The sequence below is a fragment of the Tursiops truncatus genome, chromosome 2, assembly GCF_011762595.2.
Source record: "Tursiops truncatus isolate mTurTru1 chromosome 2, mTurTru1.mat.Y, whole genome shotgun sequence".
Classification (NCBI taxonomy): domain Eukaryota; kingdom Metazoa; phylum Chordata; class Mammalia; order Artiodactyla; family Delphinidae; genus Tursiops; species Tursiops truncatus.
Genome location: NC_047035.1, coordinates 82,916,724 through 82,936,336, shown reverse-complemented (window position 1 = coordinate 82,936,336; position 19,613 = coordinate 82,916,724). Strand labels below are relative to the sequence as shown.

General features: G+C 37.9%; 1 protein-coding gene across 1 annotated transcript in view; it reads left to right on the top strand.

Moving 5' to 3' along the window:
* Positions 1-19,613, top strand: part of FSIP1 (fibrous sheath interacting protein 1) — a 206,644-nt gene that overhangs the window by 16,932 nt on the left and 170,099 nt on the right. The window contains exons 4-5 of the mRNA XM_033851438.2: positions 1,317-1,471; positions 11,736-11,829. Of these exons, the coding sequence (XP_033707329.2) occupies positions 1,317-1,471; positions 11,736-11,829 (249 nt within the window). The remainder of the gene's footprint in view (positions 1-1,316; positions 1,472-11,735; positions 11,830-19,613) is intronic.

Here is a 19,613-nt window from a genome sequence, read left to right as displayed (position 1 = left end):
CTTCAAAATGCCTGCTGGATAGACCACCCATGTACAATGGGGCCTGAGAATGCTAGGGCTGGTGGTTGGGAATTAGAACCAGAGACTGTTGCATTCGATGTACGTGAGCCATATGATTCGTAGGGTCTCCTTATTAGTAAGATTAGTATTGTTTCTGGCTAAGCTTATTCCCTCGAAACATATCTCCTTTTCTTTTAAGAAGAAGTGATATACATTATAGGGAAACATCACTGGGCTCTGTATTTTCAAAAGTTGCAAAACTTGGCTTTTCTTTGCATAATATGCCATTTCTAATGATCTAAGCTGGGGTGGCTGAGACTTTAGAACTTGAGCATTTATGCTCATTGCCAGATTATCATCTTTCATCAGACCTTACAGACAAGTATCTCTTGGTGGTGAAGAGCTTTGGCTCTGCAGTCAGACAGATCGGGTGGAAACTGACTCTGGCATTTACTAGTTATAAGATGATATATCTCGGACATATATGTAACTCCGTTACAATATACCATCTTGCTGGTTTACGGTGAAGATTACATGAGATAATGAATGTAAAAAAGCACTTAAGACTGTGCCTATCAGGTAACTCTATAAATGTTAGCTGCTATTATTAATATTATCATTAATAATAATGATAATTATTAATATTATTATTCATAATGGTAAGTTAAAACTTGAATGACAGAAGTTCTAAAGAGTTCCTAATTTCAAATAAGTTACTATCAATTATCCACAATTGAAGAACATTTTTAGGTACTTTAGGAAAATAGAACAAATGGGAGAGGCATAGATTAAAGGTGTTAAGATACACTGTGTACTTTTCTGAATTTGTTTCTAACATGTTGGAATCGCTCTTTGTCTCTATGACATGCTACATTTTACTGTAGCTATTTGTGTACATGACTTCTCTTTCAGTTAGTCTGAAGCAGCTTTAGGATAGGGTCTTTGTCTTATTCTTTATTTGTTAGTTATGAATATAGAAAGTATAGCAGACTGAAGGAGAAAGAATTTGGGATTTAAAATCATACGAGATCCACTTCTGAATTCAGTGCTATAATTTATTAGCTATTTGAAAGGACCCAGTTATCTCAACCGTAAAATAGAGGTAAATGTCTGTTTCACAGGGTTGTTAGACAATTATGTGAAAAAAATATGTGAAACCACCTTGTAAACCAAGATACATGACACCAGTGTTAGTTATTACCATCAGCCATAAACATTTATTGAATGAAAGAACAAATAGTAAAAACAAAACAAGAAGGAAAAGGCTTTATGATTTTACTAAACTTCAAGCTCATTCCTACTTTCAACATATATAGATGAATCTGAAATAAAAGAATTAGATTCTCAACTTCAAGACGCTATTCAGAAGATGAAGAGGCTTGATAAGATATTGATGAAGAGACAACACAGAGAAAAAGAAATCAAGAAGCAAGGTCTAGAAATGAGAATAAAGCTGTTTGAAAAACTTAAGGTAAGAATTGTATAATCTTATGCTGACATGTGAGAAACAACTTCCTCTAAGATGAGTAAGAAAAGCATGGACTCTGGTAGTGTTAGTGTGGTCTGCCTTAATTTATTTTGTGGAGGTAGGGCAGTGGTGTGTATATGTGTGTGTATGGGGCAGGGGGGTAGTGAGGGAGATAGTTTTCTGGAACTGGAGAAGGTGACTTTGCAGGATTCCGGATTTCAGGCACTGCACTGGGCATGTTCATTCCCCATGGACAGTGGACAGACATCACCATAGGCCTCTGTCACCAGTGTCAGGCCTGGGTCCTCCATCTCTGGAATAGAAAGGGATCTGGTGCCTACCTTCATCAAGTATATGTGTCTGCTTTTTCTTCAGCGAGCTTACAATTTGGACATAAGTACACAAATACACAAAAATTTAACCCCCCTGGTTACCATTATTATTTGAGTAAACTTTTGTGACAAACAAGCAGGAAGTTGACTATTTCACATGCTGGTCAGGCTGTCTTTGGGGAGCTGTAAAATGCTTGTGGCCTGTGACCATGCTGTATTTGCTTCTGTCTCAATGAACTCTCCTTGGCCTTCTTGGACCTTTGATTCTCTGTGGTATTGAGGGGCGGAAGCTGACCACATGTTGGCACTGACTTGATGCATAGCCATTGGCTCATATTTGAACTTTGCCCCTCAAAGGAGAGCACTTTTAAGGTAAGGAGCATTATAATAACAGATTGGTATTTTTTTTTAAGTGGACATTTATTTATTGCAGAGGTGGGATTACAACAAATGGATGGGCTAATTAAATAGTGCAGGGACATAAGATAAATTTAGCTTACTATCTCACATCAAAGTCAAAATTAGACTCCAGGTGGGGTCACTGAATGTGCAAGCCAAAACTATAAATGCTTTTTTTGAATTTTATTTTATTTATTTTTTTATACAGCAGGTTCTTATTAGTCTTCCATTTTATACACACTAGTGTATACATGTCAATTCCAATCTCCCAATCCATCACCCCCCCCCACCCCCACCCCCACCCCCACCCCCGCTGCTTTCCACCCTTGGTGTCCATACATTTGTTCTCTACATCTGTGTCTCTATTTCTGCCCTGCAAACTGGTTCATCTGTAACATTTTTCTAGGTTCCACATAAATGTGTTAATATACGATATTTGTTCTTCTCTTCTGACTTCACTCTGTATGGCGGTCTCTAGATTCATCCACGTCTCTACAAATGACCCAATTTCGTTCCTTTTTATGACTAATATTCCATTGCATATATGTACCACATCTTCTTTATCCATTCTTTTGTCAATGGGCATTTAGGTTACTTCCTTGACCTGGCTATTGTAAATAACGCAGCAATGAACATTGGGGTGCATGTGTCTTTTTGAATTATGGTTTTCTCTGGGTATATGCCCAGTAGTGGGATTGCTGGGTCATATGGTAATTCTATTTTTAGATTTTTAAGGAACCTCCATACTGGTCTCCTTAGTGGCTCTATCAATTTATATTCCCACCAACAGTGCAAGAGGGTTCCCTTTCTCCACACCCTCTCCAGCATTTGTTGTTTGTCGATTTTCTGATGATGGCCATTATAACTGGTATGAGGTGATACCTCATTGTAGTTTTGATTTGCATTTCTCTAATAATTAGTGATGTTGAGCAGCTTTTCATGTGCTTCTTGGCCATCTGTATGTCCTCTTTGGAGAAATGTCTATTTAGGTCTTCTGCCCATTTTTTGATTGGGTTGTTTGTTTTTTTAATATTGAGCTGCATGAGCTGTTTATATATTTTGGAGATTAATCCTTTGTCCATTGATTCATTTACAAATATTTTTCCCATTCTGAGGGTTGTCTTTTTGTCTTGTTTGTAGTTTCCTTTGCTTTGCAACAAGCTTTTAAGTTTCATTAGGTCCCATTTTTTTATTTAGTTTTTATTTCCATTACTCTAGGAGGTGGATCTAAAAAGATCTTGCTGTGATTTATGTCAAAGAGTGTTCTTCCTATGTTTTCCTCTAAGAGTTTGACAGTGTCTGGTGTACATTTAGGTCTTTAATCCTTTTTGAGTTTATTTTTGTGTATAGTGTTAGGAAGTTTTCTAATTTCATTCTTTTACATGTAGCTGTCCAGTTTTCCCAGCAACACTTACTGAAGAGACTGTCTTTTCTCCATTGTATATCCTTGCCTCCTTTGTCATAGATTAGTTGACTGTAGGTGTGTGAGTTTATCTCTGGGCTTTCTATCCTGTTCCATTGATCTATATTTCTGTTTTTGTGCCAGTACCATGTTGTCTTGATTACTGTAGCTTTGTAGTAGAGTCTGAAGTCAGGGAGTCTGATTCTTCCAGCTCCGTTTTTCCCCCTCAAGACTGCTTTGGCTATCCGGGGTCTTTTGTGTTTCCATACAAATTTTAAGATTTTTGGTTCTGGTTCTGTAAAAAGTGCCATTGGTAGTTTGATAGGGATTGCATCGAATCTGCAGATTGCTTTGGGTAGTATAGTCATTTTCACAATATTGATTCTTCCAATCCAAGAACATGGAATATCTCTCCATCTGTTAGTATCATCTTTAATTTCTTTCAACAGTGTCTTATAGTTTTCTACATACAGGTCTTTTGTCTCCCTAGGTAGGTTTATTCCTAGGTATTTTATTCTTTTTGTTGCAGTGGTAAATGGGAGTGTTTCCTTAATTTCTCTTTCAGATTTTTCATCATTAGTGTATAGGAATGCAAGAGATTTCTGTGCATTAATTTTGTATCCTGCAACTTTACCAAATTCATTGATTAGCTCTAGTAGTTTTCTGGTGGCATCTTTAGGATTCTCTATGTATAGTATCATGTCATCTGCAAACAGTGACGGTTTTACTTCTTTTCCAATTTGTATTCCTTTTATTTCTTTTTCTTCTCTGATTGCTGGGGCTAGGACTTCCAAAACTGTGTTGAATAATAGTGGTGAGAGTGGACATCCTTGTCTTGTTCCTGATCTTAGAGGAAATGCTTTCAGTTTTTCACCATTGAGAATGATGTTTGCTGTGGGTTTGTCATATATGGCCTCTTTTATGTTGAGGTAGGTTCGCTCTATGCCCAGTTTCTGGAAAGTTTTTATCATAAATGGCTGTTGAATTTTGTCAAAAGCTTTCTCTGCATCTATTGAGATGATCATATGGTTTTTATTCTTCAATTTGTTAATATGGCGTATCACATTGAGTGATTTGCGTATATTGAAGAATCCTTGCATCCCTGGGATAAATCCCACTTGATCATGGTGTATGATCCTTTTAATGTGTTGTTGGATTCTGTTTGCTAGTATTTTGTTGAGGACTTTTGCATCTATATTCATCAGTGATATTGGTCTGTAATTTTCTTTTTTTGTAGTATCTTTGTCTGGTTTTGGTATCAGGGTGCTGGTGGCCTCATAGAATGAGTTTGGGACTGTTCCTTCCTCTGCAATTTTTTGGAAGAGTTTGAGAAGGATGGGTGTTAGCTCTTCTCTAAATGTTTGATAGAATTCACCTGTGAAGCCATCTGGTTCTAGACTTTTGTTTGTTGGAAGATTTTTAAACACAGCTTCAATTTCATTACTTGTGATTGGTCTGTTCATATTTTCTGTTTCTTCCTGGTTCAGTCTTGGAAGGTTATACCTTTCTAAGAATTTGTCCATTTCTTCCAGGTTGTCCATTTTTCTGGCATAGAGTTTTTTGTAGTAATCCCTTATAATCCTTTGTATTTCTTCAGTGTCAGTTGTGATTTCTCCTTTTTCATTTCGAATTTTATTGATTTGAGTCCTCTCCTTGTTTTTCGTGATGAGTCTGGCTAATGGTTTATCAGTTTTGTTTATCTTCTCAAAGAACCAGCTTTTAGTTTTATGATCTTTGCTATTGTTTGCTTTGTTTCTATTTCATTTATTTCTGCTCTGAACTTTATGATTTCTTTCCTTCTGCTAACTTTGGGTTTTGTTCTTCTTTCTTTAGTTCCTTTAGGTGTAATTTTAGGTTGTTTCTTTGAGATTTTTCTTGTTTCTTGAGGTAGGCTTGCATAGCTATAAAGTCCCCTCTTAGAAGTGCTTTTGCTGCATCCCATAGGTTTTGGATCATTGTGTTTTTATTGTCATTTGTCTCTAGGTATTTTTTGATTTCCTCTTTGATTTCTTCAGTGATCTCTTGGTTATTTAGTAATGTATTGTTTAGCCTCCATGACTTTGTGCTTTTTACGTTTTTTACCCTGTAATTGATTTCTAATCTCATAGTGCTGTGGTCAGAAAAGATGCTTGATATGATTTCAGTTTTCTTAAATTTACTGAGGCTTGATTCGTGACTCAGGATGTGATCTTTCCTGGAGAATGTTCCATGCACACTTGAGAAGAAAGTTTAATCTGTGGTTTTTGGATGGAGTGTCCTATAAATATCAATTAAATCTATCTGGTCTATTGTGTCATTTAAAGCTTGTGTTTTCTTTTAATTTTCTGTTTAGATGATCTGTCCATTGGTGTAAGTGAGGTGTTAAAGTCCCCCACTATTATTGTGTTGCTGTCGATTTCCTCTTTTAGAGCTGTTAGCAGTTGCCTTATGTATTGAGGTGCTCCTCTGTTGGGTGCATATATATTTATAATTGTTATATGTTCTTCTTGGATTGATCCCTTGATCATTATGTAGTGTCCTTCCTTGTCTCTTGTGACATTCTCTATTTTAAAGTCTATTTTATCTGTTATGAGTATAGCTACTTCAGGGGATGGAATATCTTTTTCCATCCCCTCACTTTCATTCTGTATGTTTCCCTAGGTCTGAAGTGTGTCTCTTGTAGACAGCATATATATGGGTCTTGTTTTTGTATCCATTCAGCAAGCCTGTGTCTTTTGGTTGGAGCATTTATTTCATTTATGTTTAAGGTGATTATTGATATGTATGTTCCTATACCATTTTCTTAATTGTTTTTGGTTTGCTTTTGTAGGTCTTTTTCTTCTGCCACTTAGAGAAGTTCCTTTAGCATTTGTTGTAGAGCTGGTTTGGTGGTGCTGAATCATCTTAGCTTTTGCTTGTCTGTAAAGCTTTTGATTTCTCCATCGAATCTGAATGTGATCCTTGCCGGGTAGAGTAATCTTGGTTGTAGGTTCTTCCCTTTCATCACTTTAAATATATCATGCCACTTCCTTCTGGCTTGTGGAGTTTCTGCTGAGAAATCAGCTGTTAACCTTATGGGAGTTCCCTTTTATGTTATTTGTCGTTTTTCCCTTGCTGCTTTCAATAATTTTTCTTTGTCTTTAATTTTTGCCAATTTGATTACTATGTGTCTCGGCGTGTTTCTCCTTGGATTTATCCTGTATGGGACTCGCTGCCCTTCCTGGACTTGGGTGGCTATTTCCTTTCCCATGTTAGGGAAGTTTTCAACTATAATCTCTTCAAATATTTTCTTGTTTCCTTTCTCTCTCTCTTGTCCTTCTGGGACCCATATAATGCGAATGTTGTTGCTTTTAATGTTGTCCCAGAGGTCTCTTAGGCTGTCTTCATTTCTTTTCATTCTTTTTTCTTTATTCTGTTGTGCAGCAGTGAATTCCACCATTCTGTCTTCCAGGTCACTTATCTGTTTTTCTGCCTCAGTTATTGTGCTATTGATTCGTTCTTGTGTATTTTTCATTTCAGTTATTGTGTTGTTCATCTCTGTTTGTTCTTTAATTCTTCTAGATCTTTGTTAAACATTTCTTGCATCTTCTCGATCTTTGCCTCCATTCTTTTTCCAAGGTCCTGGATCATCTTCACTATCATTATTCTGAATTCTTTTTCTGGAAGGTTGCCTATCTCCACTTCATTTAGTTTTTTTGGGGGGTTTTATCTTGTTCCTTCATCTGGTACATAACCCTCTGCCTTTTCATCTTGTGTACCTTTCTGTGAATGTGGTTTTTGTTCCACAGGCTGCAGGATTGTAGTTCTTCTTGTTCTGCTGTCTTCCCTTTGGTGGATGAGGCTATCTAACAGGCTTGTGCATGTTTCCTGATGGGAGCGACTGGTGGTGGGTAGAGCTGGCTGTTGCTTTGGTGGGCAGAGCTCAGTAAAACTTTTATCCACTTGTCTGCTGATGTGTGGGGCTGGGTTCCCTCCCTGTTTGTTGTTTGGCCTGAGGGGATCCAATACTGGAGCCTACCTGGGCTCTTTGGTTGGGCTAATGGCAGACTCTGGGAGGGCTTACACCAAGGAGTACTTCCCAGAACTTCTGCTGCCAGTGTCCTTGTCCTCACAGTGACACACAGCCACCCCCGCCTCTGCAGGAGACCCTCCAAATGTAGCAGGTAGGTCTGGTTCAGTTTCCTATGGGGCCACTGCTCCTTCCCTTGGGTCCCGATGAGCACGCTACTTTGTGTGTGCCCTCCAAGAGTGGAGTCTCTGTTTCCCCCAGTTGTCGAAGTCCTGCAGTCAAATCCCACTAGCCTTCAAAGTCTGCTTGTCTAGGAATTCCTCCTCCTGTTGCCAGACCCCCAGATTGGGAAGCCTGACATGGGTCTCAGAATCTTCACTCTAGTGGGTGGACTTCTGTGGTGTATGTTTCTGCAGTTTGTGAGTCACCTACCCAGCAGTTATGGGATTTGATTTTATTGTGATTGCACCCCTCCTACCATCTCACTGTGGCGTCTCCTTTGTCTTTGGATGTGGGGTATCTTTTTTGGTTAGTTCCAGTGTCTTCCTGTCAATGATTTTTCAGCAGTTAGTTGTAATTCTGGTGTTCTTGTAAGAGGGAGTGAGAGCACGTGCTTCTACTCTGCATCTTGAATCAATCTCTCAACATCCTTATTGGAGTGTAATTGCTTTACAATGGTGTGTTAGTTTCTGCTTTATAACAAAGTGAATCAGCTATACATATACATATATCCCCATACCTCTTTCCTCTCGCATCTCCCTCCCTCCCACCCTTCCTATCCCACCCCTCTAGGTGGTCACGAAGCACCAGGCTGATCTCCCTGTGCTATGCGGCTGCTTCCCACTAGCTATCTATTTTACGTTTGGTAGTGTATATATGTCCATGCCACTCTCTCACTTTGTCCCAGCTTACACTTCCCCCTCCCCGTGTCCTCAAGTCCATTCTCTAGTAGATCTGCGTCTTTATTCCCTGCCCCTAGGTTCTTCATAACCATTCTTTCTTTATTTTTTAGATTCCATATATATGTGTTAGTATATGGTATTTGTTTTTCTCTTTCTGACTTACTTCATTCTGTATGACAGACTCTAGGTCCATCCACCTCACTACAAATAACTCAATTTCGTTTCTTTTTATGTCTCAGTAATATTCCATTGTATATATGTGCCACATCTTCTTTATCCATTCATCTGTTGTTTGACACTTAGGTTGCTTCCATGTCCTGGCTATTGTAAATAGAGCTGCAGTGAACATTGTGGTACATGACTCTGTTTGAATTATGGTTTTCTCAGGGTATATGCCCAGTAGTGGGATTGCTGGGCTGTATGGTAGTTCTATTTTTAATTTTTTAAGGAACCTCCATACTGTTCTCCATAGTGGCTGTATCAATTTACATTCCTACCAACAGTGCAAGAGGGTTCCCTTTTCTCCACACCCTCTCCAGCATTTATTGTTTGTAGAGTTTTTGATGATGGCCATTCAGACTTGTGTGAGCTGATATCTCATTGTAGTTTTTTTTTTTTTGTGGTACGCGGGCCTCTCACTGCTGTGGCCTCTCCCGTTGCGGAGTACAGGCTCTGGATGCGCAGGCTCAGCAGCCATGGCTCATGGGCCTAACCACTCCGCGACATGTGGGATCTTGCCGGACCGGGGCATGAACCCGTGTCCCCTGCATCGGCAGGTGGACTCTCAACCACTGCGCCACCAGGGAAGCCCTCATTGTAGTTTTGATTTGCATTTATCTAATGATTAATGATGTTCAGTATTGTTTCATGTGTTTGTTGGCCATCCGTATGTCCTCTTTGGAGAAATGTCTATTTAGTTCTACTGCCCATTTTTGTATCGGGTTTTTTGTTTTTTTGATATTGAGCTGCATGTGCTGCTTGTAAATTTTGGAGGTTATCTTTGTCAGTTGCTTCATTTGCAAATATTTTCTCCCAGTCTGAGGGTTGTCTCTTTGTATTCTTTATGGTTTCCTTTGCAGTGCAAAAGCTTTTAAGTTTCATTAGGTCCCATTTGTTTATTTTTGTTTTTATTTCCATTTCTCTAGGAGGTGGGTCAAAAAGGATCTTGCTGTGATTTATGTCATAGGGTGTTCTGCCTATGTTTTCTTCTAAGAGTTTGATAGTGTCTGGTGTACATTTAGGTCTTTAATCCATTTTGAGTTTATTTTTGTGTATGGTGTTAAGGAGTGTTCTAATTTCATTCTTTTACATGTAGCTGTCCAGTTTTCCCAGCACCACTTATTGAAGAGGCTGTCTTTTCTCCATTGTATATTCTTGCCTCCTTTATCAAAAATAAGGTGACCATATGTGTGTGGGTTTATCTCTGCGCTTTCTATCCTGTTCCATTGATCTATATTTCTGTTTTTGTGCCAGTACCATACTCTCTTGATTACTATAGCTTTGTAGTATAGTCTGAAGTCAGGGAGCCTGATTCCTCCAGCTCAGTTTTTCTTTCTCAAGATTGCTTTGGCTGTTCGGGGTCTTTTGTGTTTCCATACAACTTGTGAAATTTTTTGTTCTAGTTCTGTGAAAAATGCTAGTGGTAGTTTGATAGGTATTGCATTGAATCTGTAGATTGCTTTGGGTAGTATAGTCACTTTCACAAAGTGATTCTTCCAATCCAAGAACATAGTATATCTCTCCATCTATTTGTATCATCTTTAATTTCTTTCATCAGTGTCTTATAGTTTTCTGCATACAGGTTTTTTGTCTCCTTAAGTTGGTTTATTCCTAGATATTTTATTCTTTTTGTTGCAGTGGTAAATGGGAGTGTTTCCTTAATTTCACTTTCAGATTTTTCATCATTAGTGTATAGGAATGCAAGAGATTTCTGTGCATTAATTTTGTATCCTGCTACTTTACCAAATTCATTGATTAGCTCTAGTAGTTTTCTGGTAGCATCTTTAGGATTCTCTATGTATAGTGTCATGTCATCTGAAAACGTGATTGCTTTACTTCTTTTTTTCTGATTTGGATTCCTTTTATTTGTTTTTCTTCTCTGATTGCTGTGGCTAAAGCTGCCAAAACAGTGTTGAATAATAGTGGTGACAGTGGGCAACCTTGGCTTGTTCCTGATCTTAGTGGGAATGGATTCAGTTTTTCACCATTGAGGATGATGTTGGCTGTGGGTTTCTCATATATGACCTTTATTATATTGAGGAAAGTTCCCTCTATGCCTACTTTCAGATTGGCTGTTTTTTAAAAATTCCTCCTTGTTTAGTTGACTGACTTCCTAGGAAATTTCCCAGGCAATGATATGAATTAATCATAAAGTGATTAAGAATACATTTTTACAAGGTTCCCACGAAGACCACTGGGATGAAAAAAGCAATGTATAAAATGCAGTGCTGCGGCTTCCCTGGTGGGAAGAATACACCTGCCCATGCAGGGGACATGGGTTCTAGCCCTGGTCCCGGAAGATCCCACATGCTGTGGAGCAACTAAGCCCGTGTGCCACAACCACTGAGCCTGTGTTGTGGAGCCCATGAGCGACAACTACTGAAGCCCACAAGCTTAGAGCACATGCTCCGCAACAAAGAGAAGCCACTGTAATGAGAAGCCTGCGTACCGCAACGAAGAGTGGCCTTGGCTCACCACAACTAGAGAAAGCACATGCACAGCAACGAAGACCCAATGCAGCCAAAAATAAATAAATAAAATAAATTTTTAAAAATAAATGCAGTGCTTAAAGTTAGAGTAATTTGTGTAAATTTTAGCAGGAAAATTTAGTCTGTCAGTTATTTCTCTTGGATCTCAAAGCAAATTTTTACTTGCTTGGAAATATAAATTATAACTGGAATCATAATAAAATACAGTATCAATTTTGAAATATCTGAAACTGTAATTTGATGATGTATCTTTAGGTTACTCATTAGTTATAGAAACATTAAACAGAAACTTAAGAAACTTTAAGCAAGGTAATTATATAATGATAGACATAGTCCAACTCTATCTGGGAATACTCATTGACAGAATTTTGAGGGAACAGGAAACATTAACAGATTCCCTAATTAAAGGAATAAAAATGATCTGACTTTCTTGTTTGTATGTACAGGATTGGAAACCATGTTGGAATTTTAAAAAATATCGATGAATATAGTTGCCTTCTTTTCCCATGTTTACACTTTTACTTCTCTTTCATTAGTCTGCAGAAAATGGTGAAGCTTTACAAAGTAATGAGGAGATGGAAAGTACAAAAAACTTTCTAGCTTTAACTGCTGCATCAGAAGAAACTGTTGGTGAGTAAAATTGATTCGTCTTTATTTTTATCTCAGGGTCATAGAATATTTGGATTAAAGTAAAAGTCCCAATTCAGTTATCTTTTCTTTTTCTTTGTGAGTTTAATTCTTTAGAGGAAATGATCACGTTGGATAGGACTATATGGAACTACTCTGAAGTTAGGTATGTTTCAGAGTCTTCTAGTGTTTGTGTCTCCTCAAGGGTAAGGAGGATAAGGCAGTGAAAAATCAGGAAATAGACAAAATGTGTCTTTGCCTTTACTTCCTGTGACTCTTAGGTGCCTCTATACACCAGTTTGTGCAGTCCCCTAACTGCCTGGGATTGTCCCATGAGGTGTCTCACTCAGGCCTCTGCACCCTTTCATAAAAATCCATTACTGATTTGTCCTTTCCCTGTTCTCTCATAGTTCTGGTTTATGAGACCAGCCAGTTAATTCTGTGCATATGTTTCTACTTCCTCCACTTGTGTGTATGTAACAGTTGACCCTTGAACAACATGGTGGTTAGGGGCACTGCCCCTGTGCAGTTGAAAATCCAGGTATAACTTTATAGTTGGCCCTCTGTACCTGCAGTTCTGCATCCATGGATTCAACCAACCAAGGATTGTGTAGTACTATAGTATGCATTTATTGAAAAAAGTCTGTGTATAAGTGAACCTGTGCAATTCAAACTTATGTTGTTCAAGGGTCAACTGTATATTTGTGATTCGCCTCCTCCTCCTCCTTCTTCTTTTCCTTCTTTTCTTTCTTTTTCTTCTTCTACAGAAGTACTGTGGAATCATATAACTTATTTTAATTTACTTACTTAGTAATGAATGTTTTAGTGATTGGGAAGACATGGATTTTTTGGCAGGACACTTTTGAAATCCTTTAACTAACATCATCTAAATGGCCATATAGTATCTCTTGGGCATTAGACTGGCTCTAAGTAGGGGTCCCAGGAGTGGGATTGCTGGATCATATGGTAGCTGTTTTTAGTTTTTTAAGGAACCTCCATAATGTTCTCCATAGTGGCTGCACCAATCTACATCCCCACCAACAGTGTAGGAGAGTTCCCTTTTCTCCACACCCTCTCCAGCACTTATTATTTGTAGACTTTTTGATGATGGCCATTCTGAATGGTGTGAGGTGGTACCTTGTTGTGGTTTTGATTTGCATTTCCCTAATAATTAGCTATGTGGAGCATCTTTTCATGTGCCTATTGGCCATCTGTATGTCTTCTTCTGAGAAATGTCTATTTAGATCTTCTGCCCATTTTTTGATTGGTTTGTTTGTTTTTTTGTTATTGAGTTGTATGAGCTATTCATTTATTTTGGAAATTAAGCCCTTGTTGGTCACATTATTTGCAAATATGTTCTAGTCTGTAGGTTGTCTCTTAGTTTTGTTGATGGTTCCCTTTGCCGTTCAGCATCTGTATTTTAGAATGCAGGAGCTAAATGCTAATTTCACCACTGAGGCATTTCTAAGAGGCCACACTTGCTGTGCTTGACTCTGGAGCAAGGACTTTAAAACAGGCCACTCTGTAAAGGGATCCATGGTGGCCTTTTGACATTAGCCTTTTGGTCACAGAGTTCACTACTGAGTGAACTTTAGGCCTTAGAGGGAAAGACTTGTTTTCAGCTGGCCTTTCTTCACGAACAAATCTGAACTATCAGATACATTTAATTTTAAAAGCCCATGACAGGTCCATTTGGTTAAATCTATGGAGCTCAGAGTTGTATCTCTGGAGTCACGTGACTACTGTAGGCCCTGTAGACATCTACATTCATGCTAGATTAGTACTAATACTCTAACATGGAAACTTCTTAGACTTCATGATCTGGAAGCTGGAGTTACCAGAGGCTTGGCCAGAGAGAGTCATTGCTTTAAACATTACCATGTCAGAGTTTCAATTTTTAGATTTCGAATTATTAGTCACTTATTGTGTACTGGCAGTGTTTATCGTGTGCAGAGCAGATAAGATATGAGAGTAGGGTCAGTGTGAAAGGAAATGGGGATCAAAGATGCTTTTGGGTAAATCAAGGGTCTGTCGCCCTTCATTCTTGCTGCCGTCTGTCTTGATTACCTCACGGTTGACTAGTTCACCAGAATGAAGAGACAGCACTATTGTACTCCTGGTTGTTCAGATTTAATTAGACTTTTTTGGTGGCTGGCCTTTCATAGAAGACAGGTTCCTTAATGGAATGTCTTGCTGGCTCTTCACATCCTAGGCATGTCAGCAGTCACATATATATCTGGTCTTTAAAAATCTTAAAACCCAAAAGAGATAGCATTTACTATAAACTACATTATTAGCCTAATTATACATTTTTTTTACATTTGACATAACATAATTATTACCTTATTCCAAAAGAGGTAACTTTTGGAATCTTCAGTTTATGAAATGTGTTATTAGCAAGTATGAAAGAAATGTATGAAAGAAAGGCATAGAAATGAAAGAGTCCAATTTTACCACCTAGCACTGATTTTTGATAGTCTCATATTTCTACTATTACAGCATAGCCGCATATCATGAAATGTGACACTGCTTATATCTGTTGCGTCCTGAGATTTGTTTCTTTCCCAGGTTATTCACTGAACTTCAACTACCCCTCTTAATTAAAAATGTAAAAATTTTAAAAATTAAAAAATTATTTTGATCAAGCCTATGGATAGCCATAAATTTTAAAGTAAAGTGTTTCTTATAAGGCTTATTATGAAAACAGAAATCTTTTGCTCTCTTTTCCTCCATGATCACTTTTTTCTTTGTTCCCTGGAAAGCTCAAAGTTCTTGTAAACTGTCCAGTAGGTGGCGGCATCTAGTTAAAATAGTACTTTAAAAGCATCTCTTGAAGAATTTAGAGCCAGGCTTATTTGGACTTGAACTTTAAACACAAATCTATAAATATCCAAACCTACTTTTTGCTGTTCTTATTTTTTTCCTTTAAACAAAGGGAGAACTCTTAGGATGAGTGTTCTTCTTTATTTCTCCCAGTCATTTCCTTAACTTTCTTAAGAGTAACTCGAGGGACTTTGGGCTAGTGGCAGAATGGCAATTTCCAATATGTTTTCCCACCCTCTAAACACAAAATGCATCCTTTGGGGATGTTATAGTCCCTTTATAACATCACAAATAAACAATAGCAAAAAAAAAGAAAAGATACTTGTGTATTTAGTTTTATTTATAGGAACTAAACACAAATGGGGCGTTGACTCTATGAGAAAGATAAACACCACATTAAATTGATTTCTTTTTAAACCACATTTTGACTTCATAAACCAGAGATAATATCCTCAAGTACTGAGGTTTCAAAATGGACAGTATTGCACTTGCTAGAGATTTCAGAAGTATTTTAAAAGTCTGTCTCACCACATTTTTGAGGGATCACTTTAAAGCTTTTCTAGAGAAATGTGAAAATCATTTACCATACCAGGAGTTTTCCCTTAGTTTTTAGCATTTATCTGATGGATAGAGGTAGAATTCATTACTCTCTGAGACGAATATATCTAGTGATAGGATTGCTTGTTATTGGTGTTTTGGATAGAGGTTATTCTTTTTTGCCTTTGTCACTTTTGCCCTTGTGTTTCCAGCTCCAATGTATAAGTACATGTAAGCACAAAACAGTGGCACTTTAATCAATCAGATTTCTCAAAATTTGCAAATACCTCTTTCAAAATGATTTTCTGTGAAATTTAGGAAAATGTTGCTTCTGCTCTTGCATGTTAAGATTAAATATTCCAAGAAAATTTGGTAGTCTATTTCTGCTGTGATTTGCAGAGGACTTGGGGAGAAAATCACATAATTGTGCTGACTGGTACAGCTAAGGATTTTTGATTTTTAACCTCTGTTATATTCTCAGTATTGCTTAGCAATTTCTCTTACATTCTCCAAAGTGGTTCTTCCAAATTGTTACTGTGTATTTAACCTCCCATCCTCTTATGCAAGTCCTTTACCCTGGCAGTCTTAGGGTTCAGAGAAAATGCACCAACTGGTTGGGAGTCCCTTCCAAATTCTTGCTTTCTGTCTCCAAATTGCACTCTGACTGTGCTCCTCTACCCTCTTCCCTTAGATGGAGGGCAGGTGCTCTTCTTCTCCAAGGCCAAAGTCAATAATGTCCCATCCCCTTCACTCTACTCCTACCTCCTGATCCATCAGTTTTTCTGTCTCTTACCTAGAGCATCTCTCTTGTCTCCTCTGGGTCCTTCCCTTCAGCTAACCAGGCTTAAATGTTCTGGCCGTAAAACAGAATCAAAGAGCCATCAAACCAACAAAACATACAAATAAAACCTCCTCCCTCGGTTCGTCACCCTACTCCCAAACAGGTACCATTCGGTTTCCCTCCTCTCCTTAAAGGTCAGACTTCTTGAGAGAATAGTCCGCACCTACTAGTGCTACTTGGTCAACTTCCATTTACTTCCCAACTTCCCAACTGTATTTTCTCCTATCACACTACAGAAACTACTTCATCAGTGGTCCTCCTAAATTCTATATCTAGTGACATCCTCCCAATTTTCATCCTATTTGATGCCTCTGTCGCATCTGACACAGTTGACCGCTCATAGAATAGTAACTTTTTTTTTTTTTTTTTTTACTGGATTCATTATTTCCTGCTGGTTCTCCTCTCCCCCTCCTTATTTCCCATGGTTGAAACCTATTTCTTCTTTTGTATATTTTCGCTATCTTGGTTAATGGTTTCGTCATCCACCCAGTCTTTGTGATGGCTAATTGTATGTGTCATTTGGGGATCACAGGATGCCCAGATGTCTGGTCAAGCATTATTTCTGGGTGTATCTGTGAGGGTGTTTCTGGAAGAGACTAGCATTTGAATTGGTAGACTGAGTGAAGTGAATACTGTCCTGATTGTGGGTGGGCATCATCCAATACTTTGAAGGCTTGAATAGAACTAAAATGTAGAGGGGGGAGGGATTGGCCCTCTCTCTGCCTGACTGTTCGAGTTGGGACATTGATCTCCTCTGGCCCTCAGTAATAATTATTTTATTTATTCTAATTACCTTTAGTTGTTTGCTTTGAGTCTTGTTAGTTTATGATCACCTGGAAATAATATTAATTTTCAACACTTATTCCTATTCTGAGAACTTTATAAGGACATAGTGTTGAAATTTATTCAATGTATTTCAATATCTATTTAACGTATTGTAAAGCTTTTTCTTCTTGACAAACTTAATTAATGTTTCAAAATTAATAGATTTAAATACTAAATTAGTCTTTTATTCCTAGGTTAATGTATTTCTTGGTTATGGAGGATTATTATTCTAATTTAGTACCAGATTTGAATGGCTGAATTTATTCAGAATTTTTGCCTCTGTATTTATAAGTGAAATTAGCTGTGTGTTTGTGTGTGCGCGTGTGCCCATGTGCATGTATGTCATGGTGTAGCAGGTAGAGGTGGGGTTGGTGGTGGTTGTGTGTATGCTTTGTCAGTCTGTGTTAGCTTCATAAAATGAATGGGGCTAGCTGTCCATTTATTTCTAAGCTTTGAAACAGTTTATATAACATGGGGATTATCTGTTTCCCCCAAATTTGAAAGATTTCAGTGGAAAAACCATCTGGTTCAAATAATTTCTTGGAGGCAATTCTCTGATTCTTTTCTCAGCTTCTTTCATATTTACTATTGTATTACAGTTTACTAGTCTTCTGGAGTCAATTTTGGCAATATGTCCACGTCATTGAGATTTTAAAGTATCCATTTCACTGAGATTGAAAATTTTACTCATAAAACTTCATATAGCATTCAAAAATGATAATTCTCCTTCTTATTGTTTATATGTCCCATTTCTTATTTCTAATTTTGTTAGTTGTTTGTTTCTCTTTTTAATCTGGAATTTTTGTAAAGTTAATTTTTAATTTTAGCACAATTTTAGATTTACAGGAAAAATATGAAGAAAGTACAGAGATTTTCCATATACCTGCAACGAGTTTCCCTTTTATTAAGATTAGTATGGTACCTTTGTTACAATTAATGAACCAATATTGATACATTATTATTAACTAAAGTCCATACTTTATTCAGGCTTTTAGTTTTTACCTGATGTCCTTTTCCTGTTCCAAGATCCCATCCAGTATACCACAGTACGTTTACTCATGTCTCCTTAAGCTACTCTTGGCTGCACACTTTCTCAGACTTCCCTTGTCTTTGATGACCTTGGCAGTTTTGAGGAGTACTGGTCAGGTATTTTGTACAATTTCCAGCAGTTATGACTTATGTCATGGATTTCACATGATTCGATTTGTATTGTATGTTCTTGGGAGGAAGACCATAGAGTTAAAGTGCCATTTTCATTACATCCCATCATACTATCAGTATAACTTATCACTGTTGATGTTAACTTTGATCACCTGGCTGAGGAAGTATTTGTCAGGTTTCTCCACTGTAAATTTTCTCAATAGTTCACCTTTTCCGTACTGTCTTCTTCAGAAGAAAGTTACTATGCGCAGCCCATACTTAAGGAGTGGGGAGTTATGCATCACTTCCTTGATGGCAGAGCATTTACATAAACTATTGTGAATTAGTCTTTATTATTATTTTTACATTTTATTTATTTATTTTTAAAATTTGGCTGCTCTGGGTCTTCGTTGTGGCTCTTGGGCTTCTCTAGCTGTGGCGCGGGCTCAGTAGTTGTGGTGCGTAGGCTTAGTTGCCCCACGGCGTGTGGGATCTTAGTTCCCCGACCAGGGATTGAACCCCTGTCCCCTGCGTTGGAAGGCAGATTCTTAACCACTGGACCACCAGGGCAGTCCCATTGTGAATTATTCTGCATGGGGGATTCATCTAGTCTCCTTATTTATTTATTTCACTATTGACTTGTGGATATTTGTTTATACTTTGGATTATTTCATTGCTCAAAATTTTACAGCTTTGACCATTGGGAACTTGTTCAGTTGACTCTTGTGTCCTTTTGTCATATTTCCTCCACTGTGTGTTTTATTTTGCTGTTGTTGTGAGCACTTCCTCGCTTTCTGGCTTCAGACTCATCCTCTATGTTTCTTACCTGAGTCCTAGAATCAGCCGTTTCTCCGATCAGCTGGTTCCTCTTATTGGAGAATGATACTAGAAACCAGATCTGGATGCTAGGTGTGCTTGCTGTTACTGGGGAGTTGTTGACTCTAGGCCTTCTGAGAAAGGAAGTATTTGTGTGTATGCTAACCTGTTACACACTTATCTATAAATATTTCTATGTGTAACCATCTGTATCTGTATTAGGCTAAACATAGGTTCATACTTAGGTCTCTGACTTTATTACCCCATGGATCATTCTAGCCTTTTCTCTTGCTTATCTGTAACCACCACTCCAACAGTGAAACACCTGGCTCTCATCAAAGGCCATCCATTTACTTAATTGTTCAATTCTACTGTATGTGTGTAGTGATACCAGAATTGTTGACCTGTACCCCACAGGATATAACCTCATCAACCGGAGTACAGAGCTCACGTGCAGTTTCTGTTGCCTTTAGTCTTGCAGAGTCTACTCATTTCCGCAGTTACTTAGAGTGAACATTTTTCCCTTCACCCCCTCCAGTGAAATTATTTCATACACTGATAACACAGATTGTTTTATCAAATTCTGTATTTTATCCTGGGATTCTGTGACATCCTAAATAATCTTTTGAAAATTGCATACATTAAGGTTCACTCTCTGTGCTGTGAAGTTATAGGTTTCCAAAAATGTATAGTGTCGTGTAACCACTGTTACGGTATAATACAGAATAGTTTTACCACACTTAAAGATCCCCTCTGTGGATGAATGGATAAAGAAGATGTGGCACATACATACAATGGAATATTA